A 26,541-nucleotide genomic window follows, 5' to 3' on the forward strand; every position below is an offset into this window, starting at 1 on the left:
TGACTCGTGGTCCAGTTTTTTGTTTACGTATGGACCAGAAGAGCTTATCATAAATGTTCATTTACACTTGATTAAGGATAAATGAAAGAACGTTTATAAGTTCGAAACAGAACAAAAACATATGTGGCGACCACTGTCCAGATTTTACACTTCTACGGAATTCAATGTTGTTTTAAATGTTTGAAGATTCCGCATTACTAGTATAGTAAACATAAACTGATCGATGTGGGTTCGAGCCTCACTCGGGGCTTTGAATTCTTCATGTGAGGAAGCCATCCAGCTGGCTTACGGAAGGTCGGTGGTTCTACCCAGGTGCCCGCTCGTGATGAAATAATGCATGGAGGTGCACCTGAGGTCTTCCTCCACCATTAAAGCTGGAAAGTCGCCATATGACCTATCATGTGTCGGTGCGACGTTAAATCCAACAAAAAAAAAAAAAAAAAAAAAAAAAAAAAAAAAAAAAAAAAAAAAAAAATTTGCAAGGACGTATTCTTGAAAATTCATTTGATACAGATATATATTTTCTGGAGAAATATAGCGAAAATGATACTAGTAAAAAATCTTCCATTTTTTTTTTGAATTACTGAAGGCAAAAACTTCCCCGAAATGCATTCGTCTATAGGATAACTCCATGTTAAAATAGGAAATTAAGTATGGCTAATTTTGCAGGAAGGACTGAAAGGGAAACTGAGAAAAAAGAGAGGGGATACTGAAAGTGAAAATCGTACAAGGAGTAAAGGTATTTATCCGATTACTAGTAAGTATTTTACAATAAATCGTTAGAGCGAAATATTACGTTGTTTTCAGAAACTATAGAGTCATGTGAATAAAAACTTGTTATTAAGTAACCTTTCTATGCGGATTTCCGTCGCGAATGGCACTGAGAACTAGATAAATGTAACCTACCACTTGCATTTCTCCAAGGGACTAAAAGTTATTTTAAATTTTGACCGTAAAAGGCGCAGCTTACTTTGTAATGTTCATTAAAGTATCTATTTTATGTCGTAACTGGACACATTTCAGGCGGTGCAGTATACATCAGATGGGGCCGTAAAACATGCCCATGGAACGGCACAGAATTAGTGTACCAAGGTAAATATCATGTAATCAAGATTATTTTTCAACATTTAGTATCGCACAGCATTTATGCATTAATTAAGTGAATATCAAATTCATACTTGCTTAAGTAAAGATATCAATGTCCTCACAATTTGACTAAACATTAATAGGGCAATACTAAACTTACTTATACCAGCTTGATTACAAGTAATTTGATTTCTTTTGAATTTATCATCAGTAATTAATTGGAATCGAAATTTGATCAACCACAATTCTGGTTATTTAATTTTTGTTTTATCAGAAAGTAATTACGAAACAGCTTTTAGGACATGTAAGCAGCACTTTTCTTAAAATATGTAAATTTTAGAAAACTAATGTATTCGTTTTTGTTAGGTTTTAAAATTTGAAATGAAAAGTATATTTAAAGAGACTTTCTACAAAACAATTGAATTTCGTTACTGACAAAAGTGTTCTACATGTACGTGTTCCAATAAGTTTATTTTCAATATCGAAGCTGTGAAAATTGTTAAAATCGGCATACTTTCAAAGATTTCAATACTTAAGCAATTATAAAAATGCACAATTAACCACGACGCATGCAATGCCAATGTCAAACAATGCCAATGTCGGGCTGCAAGAAACCGAGACAAAAATATTAACGATTATGTGGAAAAATAATTAACACTTCATAAACCAAAACATTCAAATTATCTAACTGAAATATCGAAACTACTGTTAGCGGCCACCTTTGTTGATTGTTGACATCCGGGGATTTTTTCGACGTATGAGAAATCCGACGAAAATACTGTACACAGTACTTTTAATTTTAAGTTCTAAATATATGTTTCTATACTCCATAAAAAATCAAGAAAATGGAAATTAGATATGCAAAGTTTGAAATCATAAATAAAAGATATAAATGCTTGCAATCCGATGGAAGGTAACTTTAAACTATCATAAACTGTCATTTGTCAATATTCAAAATTAAATAACACAAATGAACTTTTCGAAAAGTGAATGAAGATCGCTCTAGATTTTCCTTGTCTTGTTCATCGAATTAGTCAGCAAGATGTTAAGCTATTTTTAGAAATTATCACAGGTTTCAGTGCCGGTTCATGGTACGATCACTATGGTGCCGCTATCAATCTTCAGTGTCTACCAATTAATCCTGTTTGGGGTCGCTATACTGACAAAGCCGGGGCTGCGTTCATGTATGGTATGGAATTTCAGGAGACACTCGATGGACTAATGGACATGTCAAACGCTCCAAAACCGTTAACTAATCATAATGTCCCTTGCGCTGTTTGCCGAAGCAAGAAAAGAATAACCTCTCTTATGGTTCCCGCCATGTATGACTGTTTCGACGGCTGGCATTTGGAATACCGCGGATATCTAATGGCTGGTTCCCATAGTGCAAAGTCTGGTACTCAGTATATCTGCGTTGATGAAGCACCGGAAGCGGACGAATCCGGTTACAGGGACGAAAATGGAGCTATGCTATACAGAGTTACAGGCCAGTGCGGTTCATTGCCTTGCCCAAAATACGTACAAAACCGAGAACTTCCTTGTGCTGTTTGCACAAAATGAAATAACTAGAATAAGTTTCTTTTCTCGAGTTCGTTTGATTTCGATTTAGGTTGAATATTCATTACAGTCAGATAGCAATACAATTTTCCTCAGAGAATTGTGTATGTTTGTTAAATCAAAGCACTGAAAGTACTGGAGGATCGACTGTCTCTGAACAACACAGATTGTACACATTATGTGGAAATATCAAGGGAACTTTTGCAAGTGTAAACAAAATTTGACTTCTTACCATATGTGTGAACTTTACTTTTGATATAGGAACGCATGTGTTTGCCTTTTGCATTCAGTTATCATATTTAACCATCCTATGAAGTATCACGGCAGTATCTTGAAAGGTAATCGAGAAGCTGAACTGAAAGTTCAAAGCTTGCACAACGTTAAACGTACTTTTTGTGAATTCAATTCAATACTTATTTACTGTCTGTAAACAATAGAACATTGCAAACATAAGCTATGTATTGCTTTTGACTTTTGTATTTTTTTTTGTGGGGGTGAAGGGGTGGGGGGGGGGGGGGAGATAGGTAGATCAGACTATAATTTTTACATTTCCATTTTAGTAACCTTTTTTTGTAAAGCAGGTATGTTTTTGTCCAGTCTACAACTTTTTATAGTAAAATACTCTCCACTGGGACTTGAACCCAGACCTCTTCCTACATGGTGTAAGAAGCATTCTTACATTGAAATATGGAGAGGAAAGCAAAAATGTTGTAAAACTGGGAAAAAAAAATATTTAAGCAAATTTATCTGTAATCAGAAGAATTCAGAACAAATGTATACACATTATAATGACAAAGTGAAAATGCATGGCTATGCCTACATGTATTTTCCTCCAACTATCTTTTATTTCAAGAAATTGGGAATCATGACATTAATCCAGCAGTAAATTCTTCAACCAAATTCAAGTTTAAGAAATTATCTATGTAATTATTATAAAATAAGATTAGAATATTATTTCTTCATAAATACTTTTAAGTCTTTGTTGTGCAGCATTTTCTAAACCTTTAGTTCTCTTATCAAACTAGGAATAGTCATTTACACTTAAAAAAAACTAGAGTTGTAAGAACATACAAATTGGACATTATGTCTGTTTTTGGCAAACAGGAACAGAAGGGAAAGCACTAAAACTGTAGTACATCAAATCAAAATATTTTCTACAAGAATAGGGCAAAGTAGTTTGAAACTTTTTAGATAAACTAAAGGTTAAATCTTATTTTTAACTTTTGATAACTGTTTTTAAATTAACTACCGGGAGTAATAACCATTAACCAGAAACATCAGTTGAGTTGTACCTTGATTACTAGTACAGTCTAACCTGTCTTAAGCAGCCAGCCAAGGCAAGCAGATAATTTGGCAGCTTAAGCCAGGTGACCGCTGATCGGAGGTGCAGTCAGTATATGTATTTATCAGACTTCTGACCAGTTAAGCCTTTAGTTTAATTTCTTTTCGGTTTTCTATTATTACTTTACTGTGATAATTTACGTGCATTTGCCTTCGCAATACGAATGGTCTTCTGAGCAATCTAAAACTCTGGCGTGTTTTGTTTTTTTTACAACAAAAATTGTTACTGACAATTTTCCAACTTAAAAACAAGTTTGTTTACAATTTTCGCCATTTTGGTAAGGGAAGCTACTCCCCGCATTTTCTGTCTACGCTAAAATCTACGACTGCCGTTACATCCCGTAAAAGATCGAGTGTATTATATTTCTTCCAAACACGATAAATTTCGTATGGATTTAATAGTGTTTTGATGAAAGAAATATAAAAAAAATCACAATATATAATTTATTATGCTACTAATTAGATATCGAGTATTATCTTTAACCGAGATCAAACTGTGAACAACAAAACTGACACGAGGTGACACGCTAATTGCCGCTAATTACTGGCCATTTGATCTAACAAAAAGAGGATCACAACTTTATCAGTTTTAACTGAGAAGCTCATGTCATTTTGTCGTTCTTGTGGTGAAGTCACACGAAACTTAGCAATCAGGTGTTTCTCAAATTTGGGTATCTTCGGCGATTATCATGGCCGCTGGCCACGGACGGGAGGTGGCCACTGAATAAAGTGATGAAATAAAGGATAATCCGTTGGGGGTGTCATAAAATGACCGCTGAACGGAGGTGACTGCTGATCGGAGGTGACTGTTGGTTAAGGTTAGACTGTATTCTAAAAAGCAAATCTGAATTTCAATGAACTTATGGAATTTTATTTGGCTAGATGGAATCCTTAAAAGCTATTTATTCAGTCTAACATTGTACACTTTTGTATATAGTTGTGAATTCCTAAGACCTGAACCTGACGGAGCCTAAGGACATTGCATACTAAATAAGTAATAATTCAAACTGTCCCATCATATGAACATTTAAAGTAATAATATATGCACATGGGTGTCTGTAATTTAGGACTGGGATGATTACTCAGTTAATCGGATCCGATTCGATTACTTCGTAAAACCCGTTTCAATTTTGCAAAACCGCTAACCGCTCTCAATCAATGGATATCCTATAATCCCAGTAAAATGTATATTATTTCACATTACATTCTTGACAACAACGCAGACCTGCAGTAGCCTGTATTTCCGCTGAACATACATCAACAGAATCAGTAATGACTGTCCCTGATTTTGCTTGAAGTTGATTTATTTAAAAAAAAAATACACCAAAATATATTATCATCACACTGCTTCCAAATGATAAATGTTCACGAGTTCCTAATAAAGTCAGCTGCCGGAGCTACCTTGATATGGTCTTCAGGAAGGAAAAAAACATTCTTAATACAGCGGTCGATTAACCGGTTCGATTCGATTTCATACAAACGATTAATCGGTTTCAAAATTTTGAAATTGTCCCAGACCTACTGTAACTGCATATCTGTTAATGTGTTACCTTGTAAAACTGTCCATAATTATCACTAAATATGAAAAATTGAATGTCATTTACAACATTGGGTTTACATGTGACACTTCTCATTTAGGTAAACATTCATGCTTAATATAAACAAGATTGGTCAGACAAAATTGGACACACGGACAGATGGCCGCACACACATACATCGACCTGCCAAAAGTGATGACTGCAGGGGTGGTAAAATCTAATTTTCTGTATATTTGTCTGATGTTTTTTTTTTCAAGATCTATTTTCAACTTGTCTGTCTAACGGTTATATTATTGTAAAATATGATAACTTCTATTTGAATGAATTGGCTCTGGTTAGAGCTGCAAAATTCAGACCATAGATTTTGCCGCCCCTGCCCTGGCAAATACCAGACAACTGAAAAGAATAAGATTCTTATACATCCTAAAAATAACATAGCTTACATATTTATATATACGAGAAAATTAAGGGCAATTTTTGTATGCAGGTAGATACTAGATAGAGGGAAATTAAACAAGATTTCATTTAAAGAAATAAACAACGAGGACTACATATTCCATCCCCACTACAACTAAATTAGAACTGCTGCCCACCCGCTAGCAGTAAAGATACAGAAGCTAATTGTTTCTTTTATACTTTTGCTTAATCTGGAATTTACACAACATGCTACCAGGGGCCGCAAATTCAATTGTACATATTGCCCAGGTTGTCCCAAAGCTTGTATGGACAAGTGAAATTTGAGCAGAATTTACTATAAAACTATCATATGGACAGTACAAAATAGCAATTGACAAAAACGGACAAGCAAGTCAAAATCAGATTCCACCGCCTCTGTAATGTTCACTTAACGATTACTGGACCTAATACTATTCTAAAATCTGAAAGAAATATACCTGTACATTTTTGTTTAATATTCAATATTCTGACATTATCACAGTAAGAGAACAAAGTTGAATTAATTGTCATCGGTACAAAATTATTAAAATATGCAGTGACTAAGAGCCAAAAAACCGAACCTCAAGACAACACATACAGGACAATATGAATACTGAGAATGGTATTTTACACAGAGGAGACATATTTTATCTTTAAATCTGGAGACGATTTCAAAAGATTGCTCTCGTACTATTTTTTCTCGTCTGTTTACATGGTAAGTGAAGGAAACATAAGTATTTATAATTATTTAATCTCCGGTGAAAATACAATTGCAAATCTGACAAATAATAAAATAGCACTTTGTACGCCATAATTGGAACCTTTTCTTAAATTCTTATTTGCCTCGGAACTGATGAATGAAAATAATGTTTTCCTTAGTATATAAGGCATGGATTGTGCTCATGACTTGTTGAATTTGTTTTACTACTTGATTGAGTAAATATATAACAATGACTACCCCAAATCGCTGCTAAAATTTCATATCTATGCCTCGAATCTGGGCCAAAGCTACATTTTTAATTACAAATAAAACATTTACAAAAATCGTGAAAACAACTAATCATAACTTTTACCAGCATCTACTCTATACACTTGCAATACAGTACATTATACGTACATGTTACTTATCATATATTGGGTACCGGACCTCTTAACCAGTTCCATTAAAATTGGGGACGAACTGACTGGGGTGAAATTACGCCTACAGATTATTTACTAACTAGATTATTTACAGACTAAATCAGCACATTGTTGTACAAAAAAGTTATGATTTGAATGATGATCTGAATAGTTAGAATGAGATATTTACCTCTTTTTCATCGAGGAAATATATGGTATTTCTGACATGCAAAGGACGTAAAAAAACAAAGGGAGACTAGTTTTCGCACATTAATAAGTTACTGTTACGACAGTCAGAAAAAAACACAACAGAAATATGTTATCATAACTGAAAAATACACAATTGTATTTTTTGACGTTTCGATAGCTGAAAATACAGTCGTGCCAGAATAGTTATATTTTGATGGTTGACTAAATCCATAGCATAGAATTACTTACGGCACTATTTTGTTTGGTTTGCAGTGCATGACAATCGATCCAAAAACAGTACCATGTTATATTGGAACTGTCCCTTTTCTTCTCAAAACACTAGTTAATAGAGCCAGGAAAGATCAGCCAGATTAAATGAATATATAAGAGAAATGATCAAAAATGTTAAAAAGATTATCTAGCTGGTAGCCAAACTAGTACAAACTACAATTCATGAAAAGGGTGTTGATTCCAGCAGTCATGATTTAAACTAAGGACGATACGTGTCAGCATAAAAGTTCATCATAGACTAGAAACAGGGAAAACCTGCGTATTTGAACAAAATATTTCAACGTAAGTTATTTACATGTGAGTTCAACTTTGGGCAGAATGTACAAACCCCACCAGCCCTACAATATTTACAACTACCTAAGGTACATGTTTCAATGCTTTTACTTCAAAATCTGCACGGTTCACTAAATCACCAATGAAAGGCTAGATTTAATCTGTAATGTGCAAGCCACTGCCCTAAAGTGCAGGCCAAAGGGCCAAATGATTAATTTGCCATTGACATAATTTATGGCTGTCTTTTGAATTCAATATACAGGACTTTATGGTCTGAATAATAGGATTCCAAAATCCCGTTACTAATTAAACGGCACAAAGGCAAGTCAGTATATATATGGTCTAGACAACTACCATAGTCGGTGGTCACTTGGTCAACCAACTGCTTTAAGCTAGTAATGCTACTGAAAAGCTGCGCAACACCTCTATCTTCTGTGTATTCATAATTGAAATCACCCATCAGTACAAGCTTTGCAGTCTTCTCATTCTGGGCAAAATGCTCAGAAACCTCTTCAACAATTGTCGACAGGAAAACAGTGATATTTGCAATAGTTGCTACTTTTGGGGGACAATAAACAAAACTGGTAACAACATCTTCACCCACAGCTACAAGTGCATATTCTATGCCAGACACTGTTTTGAAATTGAAAAAAGGAATGTCCACACTATTTCTGCAGTAAACTGTGATCCCATGACTTGACTGTTCTTGTGTAGAAGACAATATTTTAAATCCATCAATCTCAAATTCAGCAGATAATGTGCTTAACCTTGTTTCAACAAATCCAATAATATCAGCTGTCAGTAAGGTGTGTTCATTTTTGACATCATTAATGTGTTTCCTTAAAGATCTACAATTTTGAAAACATACCCTCAATACATCAGCAGATGAGTTTCTAGTTGCAGGAAAAGATATTTGCCTTTGTGTTCTCAGACGTTCCATTTCTATCTGAACATCTGGTGAAACACTAATTTTGGCAGAGTTAAGGTTCAAAATATGTATGACAGAAAGACTAGTAACCCTACTAAGGCCAACATAGTGAACATGATTAATTGCCTTTGACCCGAAATGCATTACAGCTTCACGGATAGTTGAACCTTGAGCCTTGTGAATTGTTTTACCAGCAGATATATACAGAGGAAACTGACGCCTGACAATCTGATAAGTTTTGTAGTATTTATACATAAATCGTCTGCAAGTTTCCAGAATTGGAGTTCAGGACATTTCTATACCATTTTGATATAAATGCTTGTACTTGGTTCGCCACTTTCTGCCAATTGTTGGATCATCAAACTGGACCCAAACTATGCTACATCTGCATGAATTTTCAACTCGATAGTCAAACTTCTTTATGCAACAGGATGCACCATTTGTAAGTCCATCAGTAGTGTCAACATTTGAACATAGTTCAACAGGCATGCCTAACCCAAGTTCTAGTTTTTTTTGAAGGCCCATTGTTTTGCTTGGGTCTAGAGGAATCCTTGGAAGAATTTTAGTATGAACTGAAGAACTGACATTACCAGAAACAGTGTCAATAGCTTCAATATCAATTTTATCAGAAGAAACAATATCTGCAAGAATAGTTTCATTGTGAGAGCGAACATCAGCTCTTGTACAGAACAAATGAGGCAAATGTTTAATATTCTCTCCACTAGTTCCTAAGTTCTTGACATGTCTTCCCTCTAAAACAGCTAAGTCCTGTTCTGTATGTTTCCCTTCACGCAATCGATTCAAGAGAAGAGCAAATTCTTGATCATCTTTTTGCCGCATCACCTCTGTAAGTTCAAAAAATTCAAACAAGTCCAGCCATAAGTTTGTGCCTATAGACTGAAGCTGTACAGAATTGTACACCTGGGAAAACACACATGTGTCAAGGACAGGTTTCAACTGATAAAGATCTCCAACTGCAAAAACACTGACATTTCCAAAAGATTTGGTGCAACCTTTTATTTCCTGCAACCTGAGATTTACAAAATTCAGCATGCCTCTGCCTACCATAGAAATCTCATCAATAATTACAACTTTCAGGTCACAATAAAGTGCCCGCATGGTATTTAGTTGCTGCATGTCAAGAGGTTTGAATTGGAAACTTTGGTTGGCTGGAATGCAGAATGCAGAATGGATGGTGCTTCCACCAATATTATGTGCAGCTTTCCCGGTAGGGGCACACAACAGTAACTTGAGAGTATTTGGGTTTTCTGCATGTAAATGATTGAAATATTTCATAAGGGCTTGATTAAGTGCTCGCACAACAACAGATTTTCCACAACCAGCCCCACCAGAAAGAAATGTGTAAAATGGTAAAGATTTTGTCTTGACTTTGTGCAAAATATGGTAAAATATTTGTTTCTGCTCTTCTTTGAGTACTTGAACACATTGCAAATATTGTTCATTGTCCATTTCTCTAGTTGGAAGGTTAGCAGTGCACACGCGCCTTCTACTAATACCTAAATCTTCCCCAAGGTCATAACCTTCATCTTCAGTAGACCCTACTCCTGGGTCAAAGCAACCAAAAGTGGCTGATGGCGATGGACCTTCATCTGAATCTAACATGTCCTCGTGCTGAGCCTGTGGATTAATTGCTAAATCTATGGCTTCTGAATCAATATTTTCAAGCACACTCTCATAAATGTCATCATTTTTCTCGTACACAGATTTATTAGCATTGATTTCTTCTTCTTTTGCAAAATAACTTTGCTCAAAGGACTCAAACCCATCTATCAGATCCTTTTCTTCATCTCGCCATGGAGTGTATAACATAATCTTTTCGCGGAAATGTTCCTCTTTGTCATGATTTATTGATGTTACATGATTGTATATCACTTTCTGTTTTTTCCTTCTCCTTACTGTGGTACCACAGGCAAATCTTACAATATTTCCACTTTCATTTTCATTCAGTTCCAAAATATTGTCATCTGTGTCGTGTTGATAGTCTGTCTCTGGCAATTCAGAGTCACCGCTTTGCTCTACTGACTTTTCTGATTTTTTTTCACTACACAAATCATACCAAGAAGCAAAATCAGCATAGCAAAGTTGCTGCAAAATCTTTGGCCTTCGTTTGTACCTCTTTAACATGTTGTCCATTTCAATGCTTTTAGAAGTCAGTGGAAGTTCTTTCAATTCTGAAAATGGTTTAATGAGAGAGGTTCTTTCATCTGGCTTTTTAGTATCAACATAAACAATATCCCTTGTGCATCTTCTAAGTGGCATCTGAAGAGTTAAGTACACTGCTTCCTGTGCACCTATTTCCACACTTGACAGGAACTGGTTACCAATCCTCCTAACTTGCTGTCTCACATCACTATCTAGCTCTCTTGCCTCATTACAAGCATCTCTAAGGAGGTTGGACAGGCCCCTCTGACCTTTGGAAATGTAGGAAACAATGTAAGAAACACAAGAGTATGGGTCCAAGACATACTGTATGTCCATATTTGCTTTCCAACATTTCAACAAAACAGGATTATAACTGTTTATGCGACTTTCTGAAACTGAGCGTTTTAAGAATACTTTAGGTCTTGCTAGAGTGGAACGTATTATTTGAATGTATGTTTCATAATCAACTTCAAGCTCTGCAAGAAAATCCTTGAACTGCAAATCATTTTGCGTCTTATATAAGTCATTGAGGAGGGATATCACTCTTTCATATAGTTCAGGTCCAACTTTTTCTTCATTTTCGCCCAACGGATTAAGAACAACAGTTTCAGGCATAGGAGGAATAGGAAAACTGAAGCGACAAATAGCCTTACCATTTTTCCGACAAGTATAATATGCCTATGTGTTTGATAATTGATCAATGTAGGTATGGATTCATTTTTATGACAGGTAACATATTTGGAAACAAAATCAGCCACTGAAGAATCTGAAGAAACTCCATGAACTGGAGCACCATTAACCCATATGATCATATGTATATGTGGGGATCCACGCTGTTGAAATTCAACTCAAGAGAAATAGTCAAGTATTTCACCAACTGGTTGTGACTGATGTTGCAATACATGTTTAATGAATATTTGGACTCTATGGTCAAAGTATCGAGCACAGGTTACAGGGTCAGACTTAATCAAAATGCATTTGTCTTGCCAAGTCAGGTCCTCTGCTGCTTCAGGCAATAAATCTCTTCCTTTAATAAGCTTTGTTAAAGACTTTAATAATGGAGTCCACTTTGTTTCAGCTGCTGAAAAAGAACAAAACCATGTTGGAATCCCAAGTTGGCGTATCATTGCAAATACATCTCTTTTTGCTGCTTCCCAGTAAGGTGGCGAACCGCGTAGTGTTCTAAGTACTCTGTAACCATCATCCTGCATAGTCAATTTATCTGCAAAACCTGGAGTAAGTAAGTCGCCTGCAGTAAACGTGACTCCTTTAGTTTCACATTTCCTTATTGCAAGGGAAACTTTGTCTCGGATCTGCTTTATTTGCAGCCTTTTCAACTTAAAAAAGATGTTTGGAACACATAATGCTACCCGTCTATCAACACTCCTTAATTCCCATTTGCAAATTTCACTGTAATGCATCTGAACAAAACGTAATGTTTTTTCTTTACGGGCCTGGCCACAGAATATTGTAGGGAAAGAAAGTACCTCTGACTGATAATCCTGAAATAAACCAATGGGGGAATTTTTTTCTCCTGGTGCAACAGACAAAATCTGGTTAAACTCCCTGAAATCTACTGACTGCAAGTAAGTGTCTAGATTACCAGTAGGCCTGTCCATGAAATTTTCTTCAATCCAGTCAGATTCACAGTGGTCCACATCACTACTATTACCACCAGCAGTTTCTTCATCGTTAATTTCCTGCTCTGACATGGTCATTTCAGGTTGCTGTTGAAGCCAGGTTTGATTAACAACAATACCCTCATTTCTGAACAATGAACTGTTGCGTACTAACCATTTTGCTGCTTCAAAAACTTTGTTAGGCCGTATGTTCTCAAATGCAACATGATGTTTATAAGATAATTTGCGTTTTAATTTCAACATTATTGTTTCATTTTCATCAATCATTCTTGGCAATGACTTAATTGTACTATTAACATCTGCAGGTACATTAACAATATTGCCTTTCAGGTTAACTTGACCCCCTCTAGGCATTTCACGCAATTGCATAAAAGGTAACCTACGAGACACCAGTCTTTCCTCCAAGTTAGATAGATCAAGCTCTACCGGCTTTTCAGGAAACTGTAACCCATTTTTTACCCAAAACTTTGGAACTTTTCCAAGCCGTGCATGATCAAAGCAAAGTTGACAAACCCATTCAATGTTGCCTACACTCTTCTTATTATTGAGATACCTATACAAAGAAGTCTTATTTGTGCTAGATAGTTTTTCAACATTTTTCATGTAATGTTTGAAGAACGTTTGAGTGCAACAGGAACAAACATAATCTGGACCAGCAGAAACAAGTTTGTCAAATTGTGAAATTACTGATTGTGAAATTACTGAATCATCAAGTTCATGTGAAATTAGTGCATCTTCAGAGAAACTAACTTCACATGAACTATTTTCTGTAATGCTTTCCACATTCCTGTCATCTACAAAACTGTGTAATGGTCGCTTATCCAAAAGGTGTTGCAATTTTTCTTGCAGTTCAGGTGAATTTTCACGCAAGCGCTTACGTTTACGAATGTTCTCAATCTTAAACCCCATTCTATTGTCCAGGATTTTCACGGAAAATGAAGAACGTCTGTATCTGGTGCTGAACTTAAATGTATGCAAGTCAAATTGAGTCCCATTATCTGATATGCCTAAAGACCTCGACCATGTTTGAAAGTACACTGTCAACTCCTGGACAGAATGCAAAACTCCTACAACACACTTTCCATTAAAAGAACTCAACCCATTTTCATCACGAGAGTGGCTATCAAAAATGTAGAATAAAGAGTCTTGCAAATGTATACCAACAGAAACACCTTTGAATACAATGATAAAATTCAATCCACTGCCAGTAGCTAACACCAATGCGTCATCAAGACTATAGTAAGTTTGATTATCTATTAGCATATGCTGTTCCATAAACCCGGACAAAACCCCTATGCATCTGACATAAATTGTTTTGTTTTTGTACACAACACGCTCTGGTACATTCTGTGGGTCCACAAGACCAGAAGCAATACCTGAATGGCAAAGAGCACAATACAAGTGGCTACCAGCAAATAGTATGTCATTCAAGTCAACAGTGTTCAAACTTGCACATGGTTTAATGTAAGAGGCAGTTAATAAGAACATTAGACAACTAGGAACACACTGTCTACCCCTTGCTTCAGCAGGAAAGCATTCTGCACCTTGATTATAGTCGGCCGCACACGAAAGTGTAAACACCATTTTCACTGTATTTTTCACTGTATATTAAACAATATAATGGTTACTGTTAATGTGAATGGTAGTAATAACAAAATCCAGTATTTCATTTCATATGAATGGTAAGCGGGTATAATATCATTCCATTTACAGTGATTTTAAATTCTAAAAAAATCCCAGAATAGAAACTCACAAGAATTATATAAGTCAGGATTTGCTATATAATTGAATACAAATTTCTTAACAGTAAGAATGTACTATAGCACTAGTATCTGTGAATAATAACCATGAAAACCAGTAAGAACTCTGTTTACTGCAAACAAACTTTAGGTAACTTACTTACACTAATTTTATTGCAACTCGGAAATATGTTTCTGGTTTGTTTGTTTTGGGTTTAATGCCGTTTTTCAAGATACAGGACAGTATGTGTTGTACTGGGTAAGTTCAACTCCAACATTTATAAAAAAAAGTCAACTCCAAGATGCGGTTTTACAATTCAACTCCAAGATATATTATATAATTAAATTTAACTCCAAGATAAGGTTTTATAAATTCAAGTCCAGGATATAATGAAAGTCAACTCTCAAGACGTGGCTATATAATTCAACTCCAAGATATGCAAGTTCAATTCTAAGATATAACTAATGCGAAAGTTCAACTCCAAGATATGTTATGTAAGTTCAACACCAAGATTATTGTGAAAGTTCAACTCCAAGACATATATTATAATTCAACTCCAAGATATGTTACATAAGTTCAACTCCAAGATGATTGTGATATGTAAGTTCAACTCCAAGATTATAAGTTCAACTCCAAGATTATTGTGATATGTAAGTTCATCTCCAAGATTATTGTGATATGTAAGTTCAACTCCAAGATTATTGTGAAAGTTCAACTCCAAGATATATATAATTCAACTCCAAGATATATAATTCAACTCCAAGATACTTATATATAATTCAACTCCAAAATTATTGTGAAAGTTCAACTCCAAGATATATATAATTCAACTCCAAGATATATTATATAATTCAACTCAAAGATATAACTCATGGGAAAGCTCAACTCCAAGATATGTTATGTAAGTTCAACTCCAAGATCATTTTAAAAGTTCAACTCCAAGTTATATAATTATTATAATTCAACTCCAAGATATGTTATTCAAGTTCAACTCCAAGATTATTGTGAAAGTTCAACTCCAAGATATATATTATTATTCAACTCCAAGATGAGGTTTTATAATTCAATTCCAAGATAATGAGATATGTTAAGATATGTAAGTCCAAGATATATAATTAATGTGAGAGTTCAACTCCCAAATGTGGTTCTATAAATTAATTAAACTCCAAGATATGTTTTGTACTCTTAAAAACTAATCACCTCAACAAACTTCGGTTCTTGATTTTTTGTTGTCTTCTAAAAGTACATATAGCTAACAAATGAGGCTGGTGACAATTAAGTCACAACGGGGAGAAGTGTCAACAATAGAGAACACTAATTTTGGACCGAGATATCGCACTATTTATTCTCAGGACTCCTTATCCTTTTGTTTTATCTAATTTTAAAACGAAAACAGCAACTTATCTCTTATTTGATGACTCAAAATAAATTTAAATTCTGGGTTCAAATGCTTCTAAACAAAAAGACAGTACCTTTTCGACTTGGCAGCATAGCCTCAACAATAAAAAAAGCAAGAAATCAGACTGCATGCATGATGCACAGTAACGCCTGGCTGAAATAAATTCCTATTCTAAATTTAAAATTGCAGTCTGCAAAATTAGCTCTTGTACGGTTGTCTGGGAAAAGTAATTACCGTTTTGGACAAGTAACTTCTGTAATTGTGAACAGAGTATTTATAATAAATGAAAAGCTATTCACTTTTGCTGGACAAGTTGTTTCAAATTCAGAAAAAAATGGACAGTGAGCAAGATCAAGGGTAGTGTTTCGTTACAAAATGATTTTAAAGGGAAGACAAATATAAAGTACCAAGACACACTGATATGCCAAATGAGTTAAGCTAACTTAAGAAAGGGCCCCTAAGAAAGACTGTTACACAAAATAAATCATATAACTAATTAAAAAATGTTTCACATCCTCACAGAGATTCGAAACCGATCTCAGTTACCATAGGCGTACTTTCTCTCCGATTCTCGAACGTTCTTTTTTCTTCCTCAGTTCCTGTTTCTATCAAAATCGCCACAAATACTTACAAATCCTTCTAGCTGTTATCTTCAAATAACGTCTTAAAATCAGAACAGTGAGCAAGCTCAAGATAGGCACATGGGGAAATACTAGTTAATGAATTTAGCCGCTATAAAAATAGAACACCAAATTTTTATGCGTCACCAAATCAACTGATGAATCAAGCTCTGAATATGAAAAGCGATTTTACGATTTTCCTGCCTATTTCTAACGGCTTTTTTTTCAGTTCAATAATATCTTATCGTCACCATCAAACTCGCTACATAAATACTTACAACTCCTTCTAGGCTAACTGTTATCTTTAAATAACGTCAAAGAACAGTGCGTGCGTTTTATGTAAACAAATATGGCGTCGTAAATATATCCGGTGACCTACTTTTGCGCGTTAATATGATAATGCAATCAGCAAAGACACAGAAATTCTTTTTGAAAAAAATACGCTAACATCTTGAATTTCTGACGTATTTCTGACTTTATGTAGCCGAAAAAATACCGTTGTGCAAAAATAATTATATTTTAATGGTTGACTAATTGTATGGCATGGAATTATTGTTTGTACCTTTCGCACTATTTTGTTTGGTTTGCAGTAAGGAAATTTCTGCATTGTTAACTTTGGATCGATTGCGAGACAATCGATCCAAAAAGCGTACCGGTATATTTTCATTAACAATGCTTCACTTTTTTTTCTGTTTCAAATTTATTCATAAAACAGCATGTATTAACAAAGTCCACAATTATATTACATCAAATGAAGTTCACAATATAACATACAAATGTGTAAGATTGTAATACAGAAGATGTTTATATGTTTCAAACAAAATGATAAGCATTACATATAATTTCTTTGGCAATAGTATTCTAATGCGTTCAGAATTTTTATTAAGAAATAGTAACTTATAATCTTTATTTCTTGACAAATATTTAGCCACAGTTAATATATCAGTGTGCAATATTTCGATCATATTAATAAATTTCTTTCTTCGTTCGCTAAAGAGATACGTCTTGTAAATACAGTATGTTATTATACTGAGTAAAATATTAATATCCTGGTATTTTTTATAATCAATTTTGTAACCAATTACTGTTATTCATATTTTTCACCGATTTATTTAAACCACACTTACTAAGTGCTTCATGAACGATCTTCCAGAAATCTGATAAATAACTGCAGTTAATAAAGAAATGACAACTGTCTTCAATGCAGTTACAATGATGGCAGTTCGGACTATCTATTATTTTCCAAGTAAAAAGATTCTTGAAAGTTTGTAGCAACAATACGATGAATCAATTTATATTTTAGCTGTTTGATTTTATTGTCAGGAATAATTTCGTTTAAAAAATAGTAAAATGCATTCCAATTTATTTGATGACCAATTTGTGTTTCCAAATACCTATGAATATACGGTGATTCAATTTTCTTGCTAACAAGTACCATATATATATCCTTATTGGTAACGTCAGTAAATGGTTTCCTTTTTACATCAGGGAAGGTGAAAGGGGGGGGGGGGTGGGGTCCCAGTTAGGTGTCTGCGCAAAATGTTTTTTGATTTTATTTATACTTTGTGGTAATATACCTACATGTATTAAGTTTCATCAACAAGTATTGTTGTTACTAGTTTTGACTTACTTTTATAGATATTCACATTTAAAGTGGGTGGGGGTAATCTGACATGTGACCAGCCAGGAACACAATTTTTGTTATTTTTTTAAAAATGGTTCTAACTTTTTACCTGAAACTTCCATGATAAAATAACTATGCAATGGACATTCACACAACATGTTGCATTTTAAATTGTACTGAATACTTTTTTCATTACAGAGCCACAAAGTGGTCTAATCAAATTTACTGATTTCCAATGGAAGAACTTTACCAAAAAGCTAAACAATTTTTCATTAGTTGAGATATTAAGGTGTTATTTTCAGCAGATCTTGTAAACTAAATAAACATTAAAATGACAGTATATCAGTATACTCTGATTAATATTGGAAGAGTGGTACACTCTCAAACTGGGAAAAAGTGGGTGGGGTAAATAAATATTCGAAGCAACACTACAAAAATTGTGCAGTTGTTAAGAAATGGCCTCAGATTGTCTATTACTATCTTAATTTTATTAAATACAGCATTGATTGATAAATTTTAACAAAAAATTCCCATTTTATACATGTGTGTCATGGAAAAAGCATGGACCTTGAACATGACATGTAGACAAACCAAATTAACCCTGAAAGCTCAAAGTATTTAACAAAATGTTTTGCCTGAGGCAGTATATTTTGAGGAAAGCTATTGTTCAAATTAACATTAAATTTTCTGCATTGATTTTTCCATGGCACACATGTATAAAGTCTTATTAAAGTGAAAAAAAAATTGTTAAAATTTATCAACCAAGTCTGTATTTAATAAAACTAGAATGTGTCTGTAGGACACAGGGTGTGTCCCCCTCCCCACCCCACGCATGGTACATTTGTCACAAATAAGGGGAAATAATTCAAATGTTTGCAGTCTTAATGGGGTATAGCCTCAAAAAACTATGAAAAGGATTCATTATTCTATACCATATACTTTATGAGCATCACAAACAAAAAATCCACTATTTTAGCTATTTCAAGGGCCATAACTCTGTAATAAATGCTAAAATTCTCAAGAAGTGCCATGTGTGCAAAGGTCACATTATGATAAAGACTCAAGCAAGGTTTCACGAATTTACATTTAAATACTTCTGAGTAAGGCACCGAGAATACTTCTGAGTAAGGCACATAATTAGGTAAAAATGTGCATTTATCAGTTACTATTTCAGGGGCCATAACTCTGGAAATAGGGGGCAAACCCAGATAAAAATAGTATATGCGCAAGTTCATATCATGATAAACACTCATCAATTTATATCAAATACTTTTTGAGCTAGGCATGTCACAAGGTGAAAATGTGCATTTTTGACTATTTCAACGACCATTACTCTAGAAATAGTGGCGGGGCCAGACTAAAAATAGGAGATGCGCAAGTTCATATCATGATTAAGACTAATGCAAGGTTTCATGAATCTATATCAAATACTTTTTGAGCTAGGCGTGTCACTAGGTGAAAATGTGCAATTGTTACTATTTCAGAGGCCATAACTCTAGAAATAGTGGCGGGGCCAGACGAAAAATAAAAATTGTGCAAGTTCATATCATTATAAAGACTCATGCAAGATTTCATCAATTTATATCAAATACTTTTGAAGCCAGGCGTGTCACAAGGTGAAAATGTGCATATTTTACTATTCCAGGGGCAGTAACTCTAAAATTAGGGGGCGGAGCCAGACGATCAATAGAAGGTGTGCAAGTTCATATCATGATAAAGACTCTTGCAAGGTTTCATCAATTTATATCAAATACTTTTTGATCTAAGCGCGTCACGAACTTCGGACGGACGCACGGACAAATGCAAATCTATATGCCCCCACCACTCATGGTGGCACAATTAAGATAGTAATAGACAATCTGAGGCCATTTCGTAACAACTGCACAATTTTTGTAGTGTTGCTTCGAATATTTATTTACCCCACCCACTTTTTCCCAGTTTGAGAGTGTACCACTCTACCAATATTAATCGGAATATACTGATATACTGTCATTTTAATGTTTATTTAGTTTGCAATATCTGCTGTAAATAACACCTTAATATCTCAACTAATGAAAAATGTTTTAGCTTTTTGGTAAAGTTCGTCCATTGAAAATCAGTAAATTTGATTAGACCACTTTGTGGCTCTGTGATTAAAAAAGTATTCAGTACAATTTAAAATGCAACACGTTGTGTGAATGTCCATTGCATAGTTATTTTATCATGAAAGTTTCAGGTAAAAAGTTAGAACTATTTTTAAAAGAATAACAGAAATTGTGTTCCTGGCTGGTCACATGTCAGATTACCCCACCCACTTTAAATGTGAATATCTATAGAGGTAAGTAAAAACTGGTAACAATAACACTTGTTAATGAAACTTAATACATGTAGGTATATTACCACAAAATTTTAATAAAATCAAAAAACATTTTGCGCAGACACCTAACTGGGACCCCCCCTTTGTTCTTACTTCAGTCAAATAAGAGTCTTTTGATTTTAAAATTAGTTTCCATTCCTTAGGAATTGCGTTTTTCAGTATATTTATTTCTGATATCCAGTTATTTTTACCTTGAGACTATTGAGTATTTGAGTTATATCAAGTTCGCCTTTCTCTGACAATAAATCATTAACAAAAAGCATATTAGAATCTATCCACTTTTTGAATATAATACATTTTCCTTTATGCTTAATGAAGCTATTACCCCATATTAAATGTTGTCTTATTTTATCAAAAGTTTCTAGTTTACTATTGTTGTGGAGAGATCTGTTGAACTCTATCCATATTTGTAGTACATTTTTATAAAAGGCAGTTAATACAAGTTCTGACTGTGGTAGTGATTTAAGTAAGTAAGTTTTATTTGGCACAAGTGTACATGACATGGCAATATAGCGATAAAACAAATGACAAATCAATGCATAATAAATATTACATAGTGACAAACCAACAAATCATTAGACAGTTATATCATATTACTCAGCAAAGCCATGTAATGCTCACCAATACCAGGCAGGGATAATATAAAAAAGATGAAATGATTCTTCTTATTTCCATTGTGGTCCCTGTTATTGGCGGCATGACACAGAAAGTCATGTTTAACTGTTATATTTTTAGTAATAAAGCAAGATACATAATCTTAAATACTGAATAATTTATGAAAGCTAATTGAGATCACATATATGTATCACAGTAAAGGATTTATCACATAATATGTCATGAGGAATGATCAGTGAAGGATAAAATGATCACAAAGTTGTCAGCCAAAATAGAAAACTCACTGCTTCGGATGAAAATAAAAATATTTATACTTTAAAATGTAAGTATAGCTACATTTAAATGAAATCAGTACAGCAGCAAAAATAAAAAAATATAAATGACTGAGATAAAGACTTGTCTGTTTAAATCAATTAAAAGATTTTAATATACTACATCTTAAAGACTATTAAAATCAATTAGGCATTAAAAAGGATTTGATGGCATGCTTAAATGAATGGGAAGATTCATATTCCTAAGATGTTGAGGGAGATCATTCCACAAAACATCCCATTGTAAGCAAAAGACTTTCTACCAAAGTTACCCATCCTCTCTGGCAAGAAAACCGACCAGTATCAACAAAGAATAATTAGAATCAAAAGAATTTGATGATGGAAGTGCAGACACTCTAGATCTGGTAAATGGTCAAGGGCTGAAAATGGGATGTAAAATGCTCCTTAAGATATTCCGGTGCAGTGCCTGACTTTATTCTATGGACATGACAGAGAGTTATCTGATCTACTCTCTTTGAGACAGGCAACCAATTTAGAGACTTGAATTGCTCTGACCCAACATGAGACCTACTATCCCTGTTCAAAACAAATCTGATCATTTTGTTTTGAGTAGTTTGAAGCCTATTTTTCCAATACTTGGTCAAACTTGGATACCAGCTAGAGCATACATAATCAAAATGACACTGTATCAGAGACATTACTAAAAGCTTCTTAGTATGAAGATCCAAGAACTGATTCTTTCTATGAAGGAATTTTAACCGAGCATTAGACTTTGTGACCACTGAACGTGCAATTTCATCACCTGAAAAATTTTGGTCTAATGTAGCACCCAGATACTTCACTGAACTGGTTGCTTGAATGTTTGTACCATTACAAGAAACATTTAAAGCATTTTGTGTCTTTAACCTAGGCTTAGACCCAAAGAGTGAAAGCTTGTTGTCAATAAGCCATTCACTTACATTTTCCATTTCCATAGATAAAATAGACTCAATATCAGCTATACTTTTACCATATACAAGAATTCCAGAGTCATCAGCATACAGTAATAACTATTTTTGACCACAGCTGACATATCATTGACATAGATTAAAAATAAAAGGGGACCAAGGCTTGAACCTGGGGAACCCCGCAGGTGACAGGGGCCGCGATTTGAATGGACACCTGAAACAGCAACTAACTGGTGTCTATCAGAAAGATATGATTGGAACCAGAGAACAGCATCTGAACTAAGGCCAAATTGCATTCAGTTTCATTAACAAAATACTATGATTAACTGTATCGAACGCCTTCTGTAAATCCAGCAGAACCATTCCAACCATGTTACCTTTATCCATTTGAAACTTGACAAAATCTGAAAGATGGATAAGACAGGTATCCGTGGAAAATCCACGTCTGAACCCCGACTGCAAACTGTATAAAATGTTGTTCTCATTCAAGTAACCTTCCATTTGATCATAAATGACCCTTTCAAAAATCTTGGAAAGTATACATAAAATAGACACAGGACGATAGTTACCAACATCGGTTTTATCGCTTCTTTATAAAGAGGGATAACCCGGGCATTCTTAAGATCATCGAGAACAGAACCCTGATAATTGAAAGATTGATAATATGAGTCAAAGGAACTGGCTATAACTGAAGCACTGTCCCTTAAAAACCTACAGGGGATGCCATCTAAACCAGTAGCCTTATTAGCACTGAGTCTGTTAGTATACTTCAGAATCTTGTTTTCAGAAACAATTGAAAATGAAAAACTATTTGGAAAAATACCTTTAGATAAATAAAATTTATTTACAAATAATTTACCATATTTAAAACAACTACTTGGCAGTTTTTCAATTAATTTTGATGCAACGGTTGTATAAAAACTATTGAATTTTTCAGCAACATTTAAAAACTCAAAGCTAACTTCTCCATCAATTTTCAAACCAATGTTGCTAGAAGAACTAACACCTTTCTTAGATGGCAAACCAAGCTGTTTTAAACATTTCCAGAGCGATTTAGAGTCTGATTTATTGCTTTCTACACTCTCTTTGAAATAATTTTTCTTTGCATTATGAATAAGAGTTTGAGTACTATTTCTATGTTGTTTAAAACTTTCATAATGTTCAGTTGTTTTATTCTTTTTGTACAAATTAAAAGCTTTGTCTCTAGCATTGATACTTTGTAGAATGTCATCATTGATCCATGGCTCTGTTCGCTGTTTAATGCGAACTTCCTTTACAGGGGCATGCATGTCCAAAACAGACATAAAAATGTTTTTGAAATTACACCATGCTTCACTAACATTATCACTGAGTATAACAGTTAGTAGTATTAGAATTACCGAAGCGAGCTCAATCTGACCCCCCTGACCCCTTGTCCCTATTCTATAAGTGCACTTTAACCTTGCCCTAAACTTAGAATACTACTTAATACCCTGAAAATCTTTTAAATCTTTAGTTAAACCGAATGAAAACCTTTGGTTTAACCAAAAAAAAAAGATTTAGTCTTTGGCCAGGACTGACCCCTTGTCCCTATTCTAAAAAATCCAATGCCGGACAATTTAAAATCCACAGGCTTTATCAAAGATACAAGCTAAAATAAAATTGACTTAAATATCAATACAGTACACCGTAAGGTATTTACTTCCTGATTGACAGTGCATATCAAGATAAAGATCAGGTTTCAGTTTAACTGGAGAACAAATACTACGCTATAGTAAATACAATTCTATTGTGGTATTGAGAGCTTGTCCTACTTGTAAGACACATACTTGTCCTTTATGTACCTGTTGTGTCAAAGGTAAATCAAGTGCATTTTTTAAAAATGATTATGCGGGAAACCACAAATTCAACCAATCAAAAGCCTGCCATTTTTCTGCCAAGTTGGCAGACACTGCAACATTCCTGCCACTTGGCAGAACTTTGGCAAAACTTTGGCAGATTATATTATATTATATTTATTAATAAAATGTAAAGGTGGGTCTACAACCCCCGGAGGCAAAGCCTCTGGTCTTTGATCTTATCTTCAATTAGTAAGTATATTATTAGGGTACACATAGTAATTAAAACTTTTAACTAATCTTTTAATTAAACCTTTAATCCAAAAGTCTGTTTATACCATGGGATACAGGTTCATCCGATATGTAGAATCTGATATGACTACCCATCAAAAGCATAAATGTTAATTCTGTAGATTCCGAATCGTCATAAGGGTGAATATCAAACATTGTTCCTTGTTTTAGATAAATTTTATAGTTTTTTCTTATACATAGATATTAACTTATCAGTGTCAAAGTCCTCAGCTGCCTCAGCTGTTATATTTACATTATCAAATATATCAAAAATAAAACATCATCCGGGGCCTTGGATTCCGCCACCTAAATATAAAATGTGATATTGGGCTTTAGTCGGTTTATACGGTTCACCCGGGGACTCGCACCCTTTAATAAAATCTTAATACTATTATATAAGTTCCGGTTTTTTCTGACTATAAACACACCACTCAAAATCATATCTAGTACATCTATTTTATATTCTTGGTTTGTGTTTATAAAATCTTTATAATCTACGAAAATTCCAGGTCTTATTTCAAATATATTTAAATAGTTCAGATCGGCCATATTTTTATATGTTGAATGTATCCAGGCACCACGACGGTCAAAATACTTTTTCATTTGTATGTAATCAAAAGTATGATTATAATAGTATTCAAAGAGAAACACTTCATGTCTCACTTCCTCTACCCTTTTTTCTATTTTCCTGTCTTTCTTTTTAAGTTTAGTAATTATGTTAGCTAAATCATCAATTCGTTTTGTTGTAGCAACTTCAGAAGCAGATAGATTGTCAACAGTATTCTTTGTTCTAGCTAATTGTGTTTCTTGTTTTAAGAAAAGCATCTTTTACTTCTATAATTTTTTCCCAATTATTAGAAATTTTTTCATCATTAGTAGCAATTTCTCCGACATTAGCGGTTATTGCTTTAGTATTAGCAGTAATTACTTGGGTATTAGCAGTGATTGATTCTCCTTGTTTAGCTAATATTTTAACTGCAGAGTCCAAATCATTTATTATTTTTTTAATTTTTTATCATTAATTTGATTATTAAATTTATTAATATCTTCTTGTAATAAACTTTAAGTTTACTTAACTCTTCGTACTTTATATTGTGACTTGCATCAACATTATTTATCAGGTCTACAAGTTGTTTCTTCAAATTTCTATCTGATTATTAACTGTGTTAATGTGCTTTAGTATTAGCAGTAATTGCTTCAGTATTAGCAGTAATTAACTCTCCTTGTTAACTGATTTTTCAACTACAAAGTCCGGTTCATTTTTATGTTCTTCAACTTTATCATTAAGCTGCGTCATATCTTCTTGTAATTTTTTTGTAATATTACTTAAGTCTGCATACTTTAAATTATGACGGTTGTCAACAATACTAATCCAATTTCGAATTTGTTTTTTTAAAGTCATCTATTTTAGAATTAATTTCTTCTTTAAAGTCCTCTAATGCTGTGTCATGATCATCACCTCTTTGTGAAGCTGCCTTTTCCAATTCAGATTTATATTCTGCAAGTTTATTTGAAATTAATTCTAATAAATCTTTATGCTTTTTTTCAGTTTCAGTATTAGTTTATTTATTTCTGTTTGATTTCTAACTGATACATATTTGTAACTTTTTTTCAGCTTCAATAATCTTGTCTTTTAGTTCTTCATGGTTTAATCATACTATCTTTTAATTCTTGAACTTGAGTGTATAACTTTTCAAAATTGGTTCTAAATACTTTTTTTATATTGTCATCTGTCAAATCAGATTTCTTCAAGTTCTTTAATAGAATCAGTCATAGCTTTCATTTCTTCTTCAATTTTACCTTGTAATTCAACTATCAATAATGAATTATTTTTAAAATCTTTTGTTAATTCTTCAATATTCTTTACTTCTGCTTCTAGTGTTTGTTTTATACTTTTAATATCTTCAAGATTATAGTTATCTATTACACTTTGAATTTTTTTATACACAAACCGTCTTGGAACTGCATCAGCGGGTTTATCTGGATTTCCTAGGTTGATTATTTCATTACCTCCCATATCTAATGCTCTGTTCATTGTGTTATCAAGTTCCTTATTTCTGTGAAGATATGATTCCATGTCCTTTCTAAGCTTTTTATATTGTTTTTTAGTAGCATAATCACTTAAATCAATATCAAATTTAACTTTACTTACACTTTCAGTTTCACTTATTTGTTTTGTATCATTAAAAACTCCCATCTATATATTACCAGTAAAGTTTTTTCTTAAAAACTTCCTTGGTTTGTCAATATATAAGAAATCATATTTTTGATTTGTTGCATTAGCAAATGAATCACGATCT

At 33.7% G+C, this 26,541-nt stretch overlaps 1 protein-coding gene across 3 annotated transcripts in view; it reads left to right on the forward strand.

The window, feature by feature from the left end:
- The window catches only part of LOC123553879 (uncharacterized), a 59,690-nt gene that overhangs the window by 1,350 nt on the left and 31,799 nt on the right, over positions 1 to 26,541 (forward strand). Inside the window, exons 2-4 of one of the 3 annotated variants that reach the window (XM_053548710.1) lie at positions 670 to 739; positions 1,024 to 1,092; positions 2,147 to 3,114. In XM_053548710.1, coding sequence (XP_053404685.1) covers positions 670 to 739; positions 1,024 to 1,092; positions 2,147 to 2,646 — 639 coding nt within the window. In that variant the 3' untranslated portion in view covers positions 2,647 to 3,114. Of the gene's footprint in view, positions 1 to 669; positions 740 to 1,023; positions 1,093 to 2,146; positions 3,115 to 26,541 lie in introns of those variants that run through there. The other 2 variants (XM_053548711.1, XM_053548712.1) reach the window with 2 other exon arrangements.

The sequence above is a fragment of the Mercenaria mercenaria genome, chromosome 7 (assembly GCF_021730395.1).
Source record: "Mercenaria mercenaria strain notata chromosome 7, MADL_Memer_1, whole genome shotgun sequence".
Taxonomy (NCBI): Eukaryota; Metazoa; Mollusca; class Bivalvia; order Venerida; family Veneridae; genus Mercenaria; species Mercenaria mercenaria.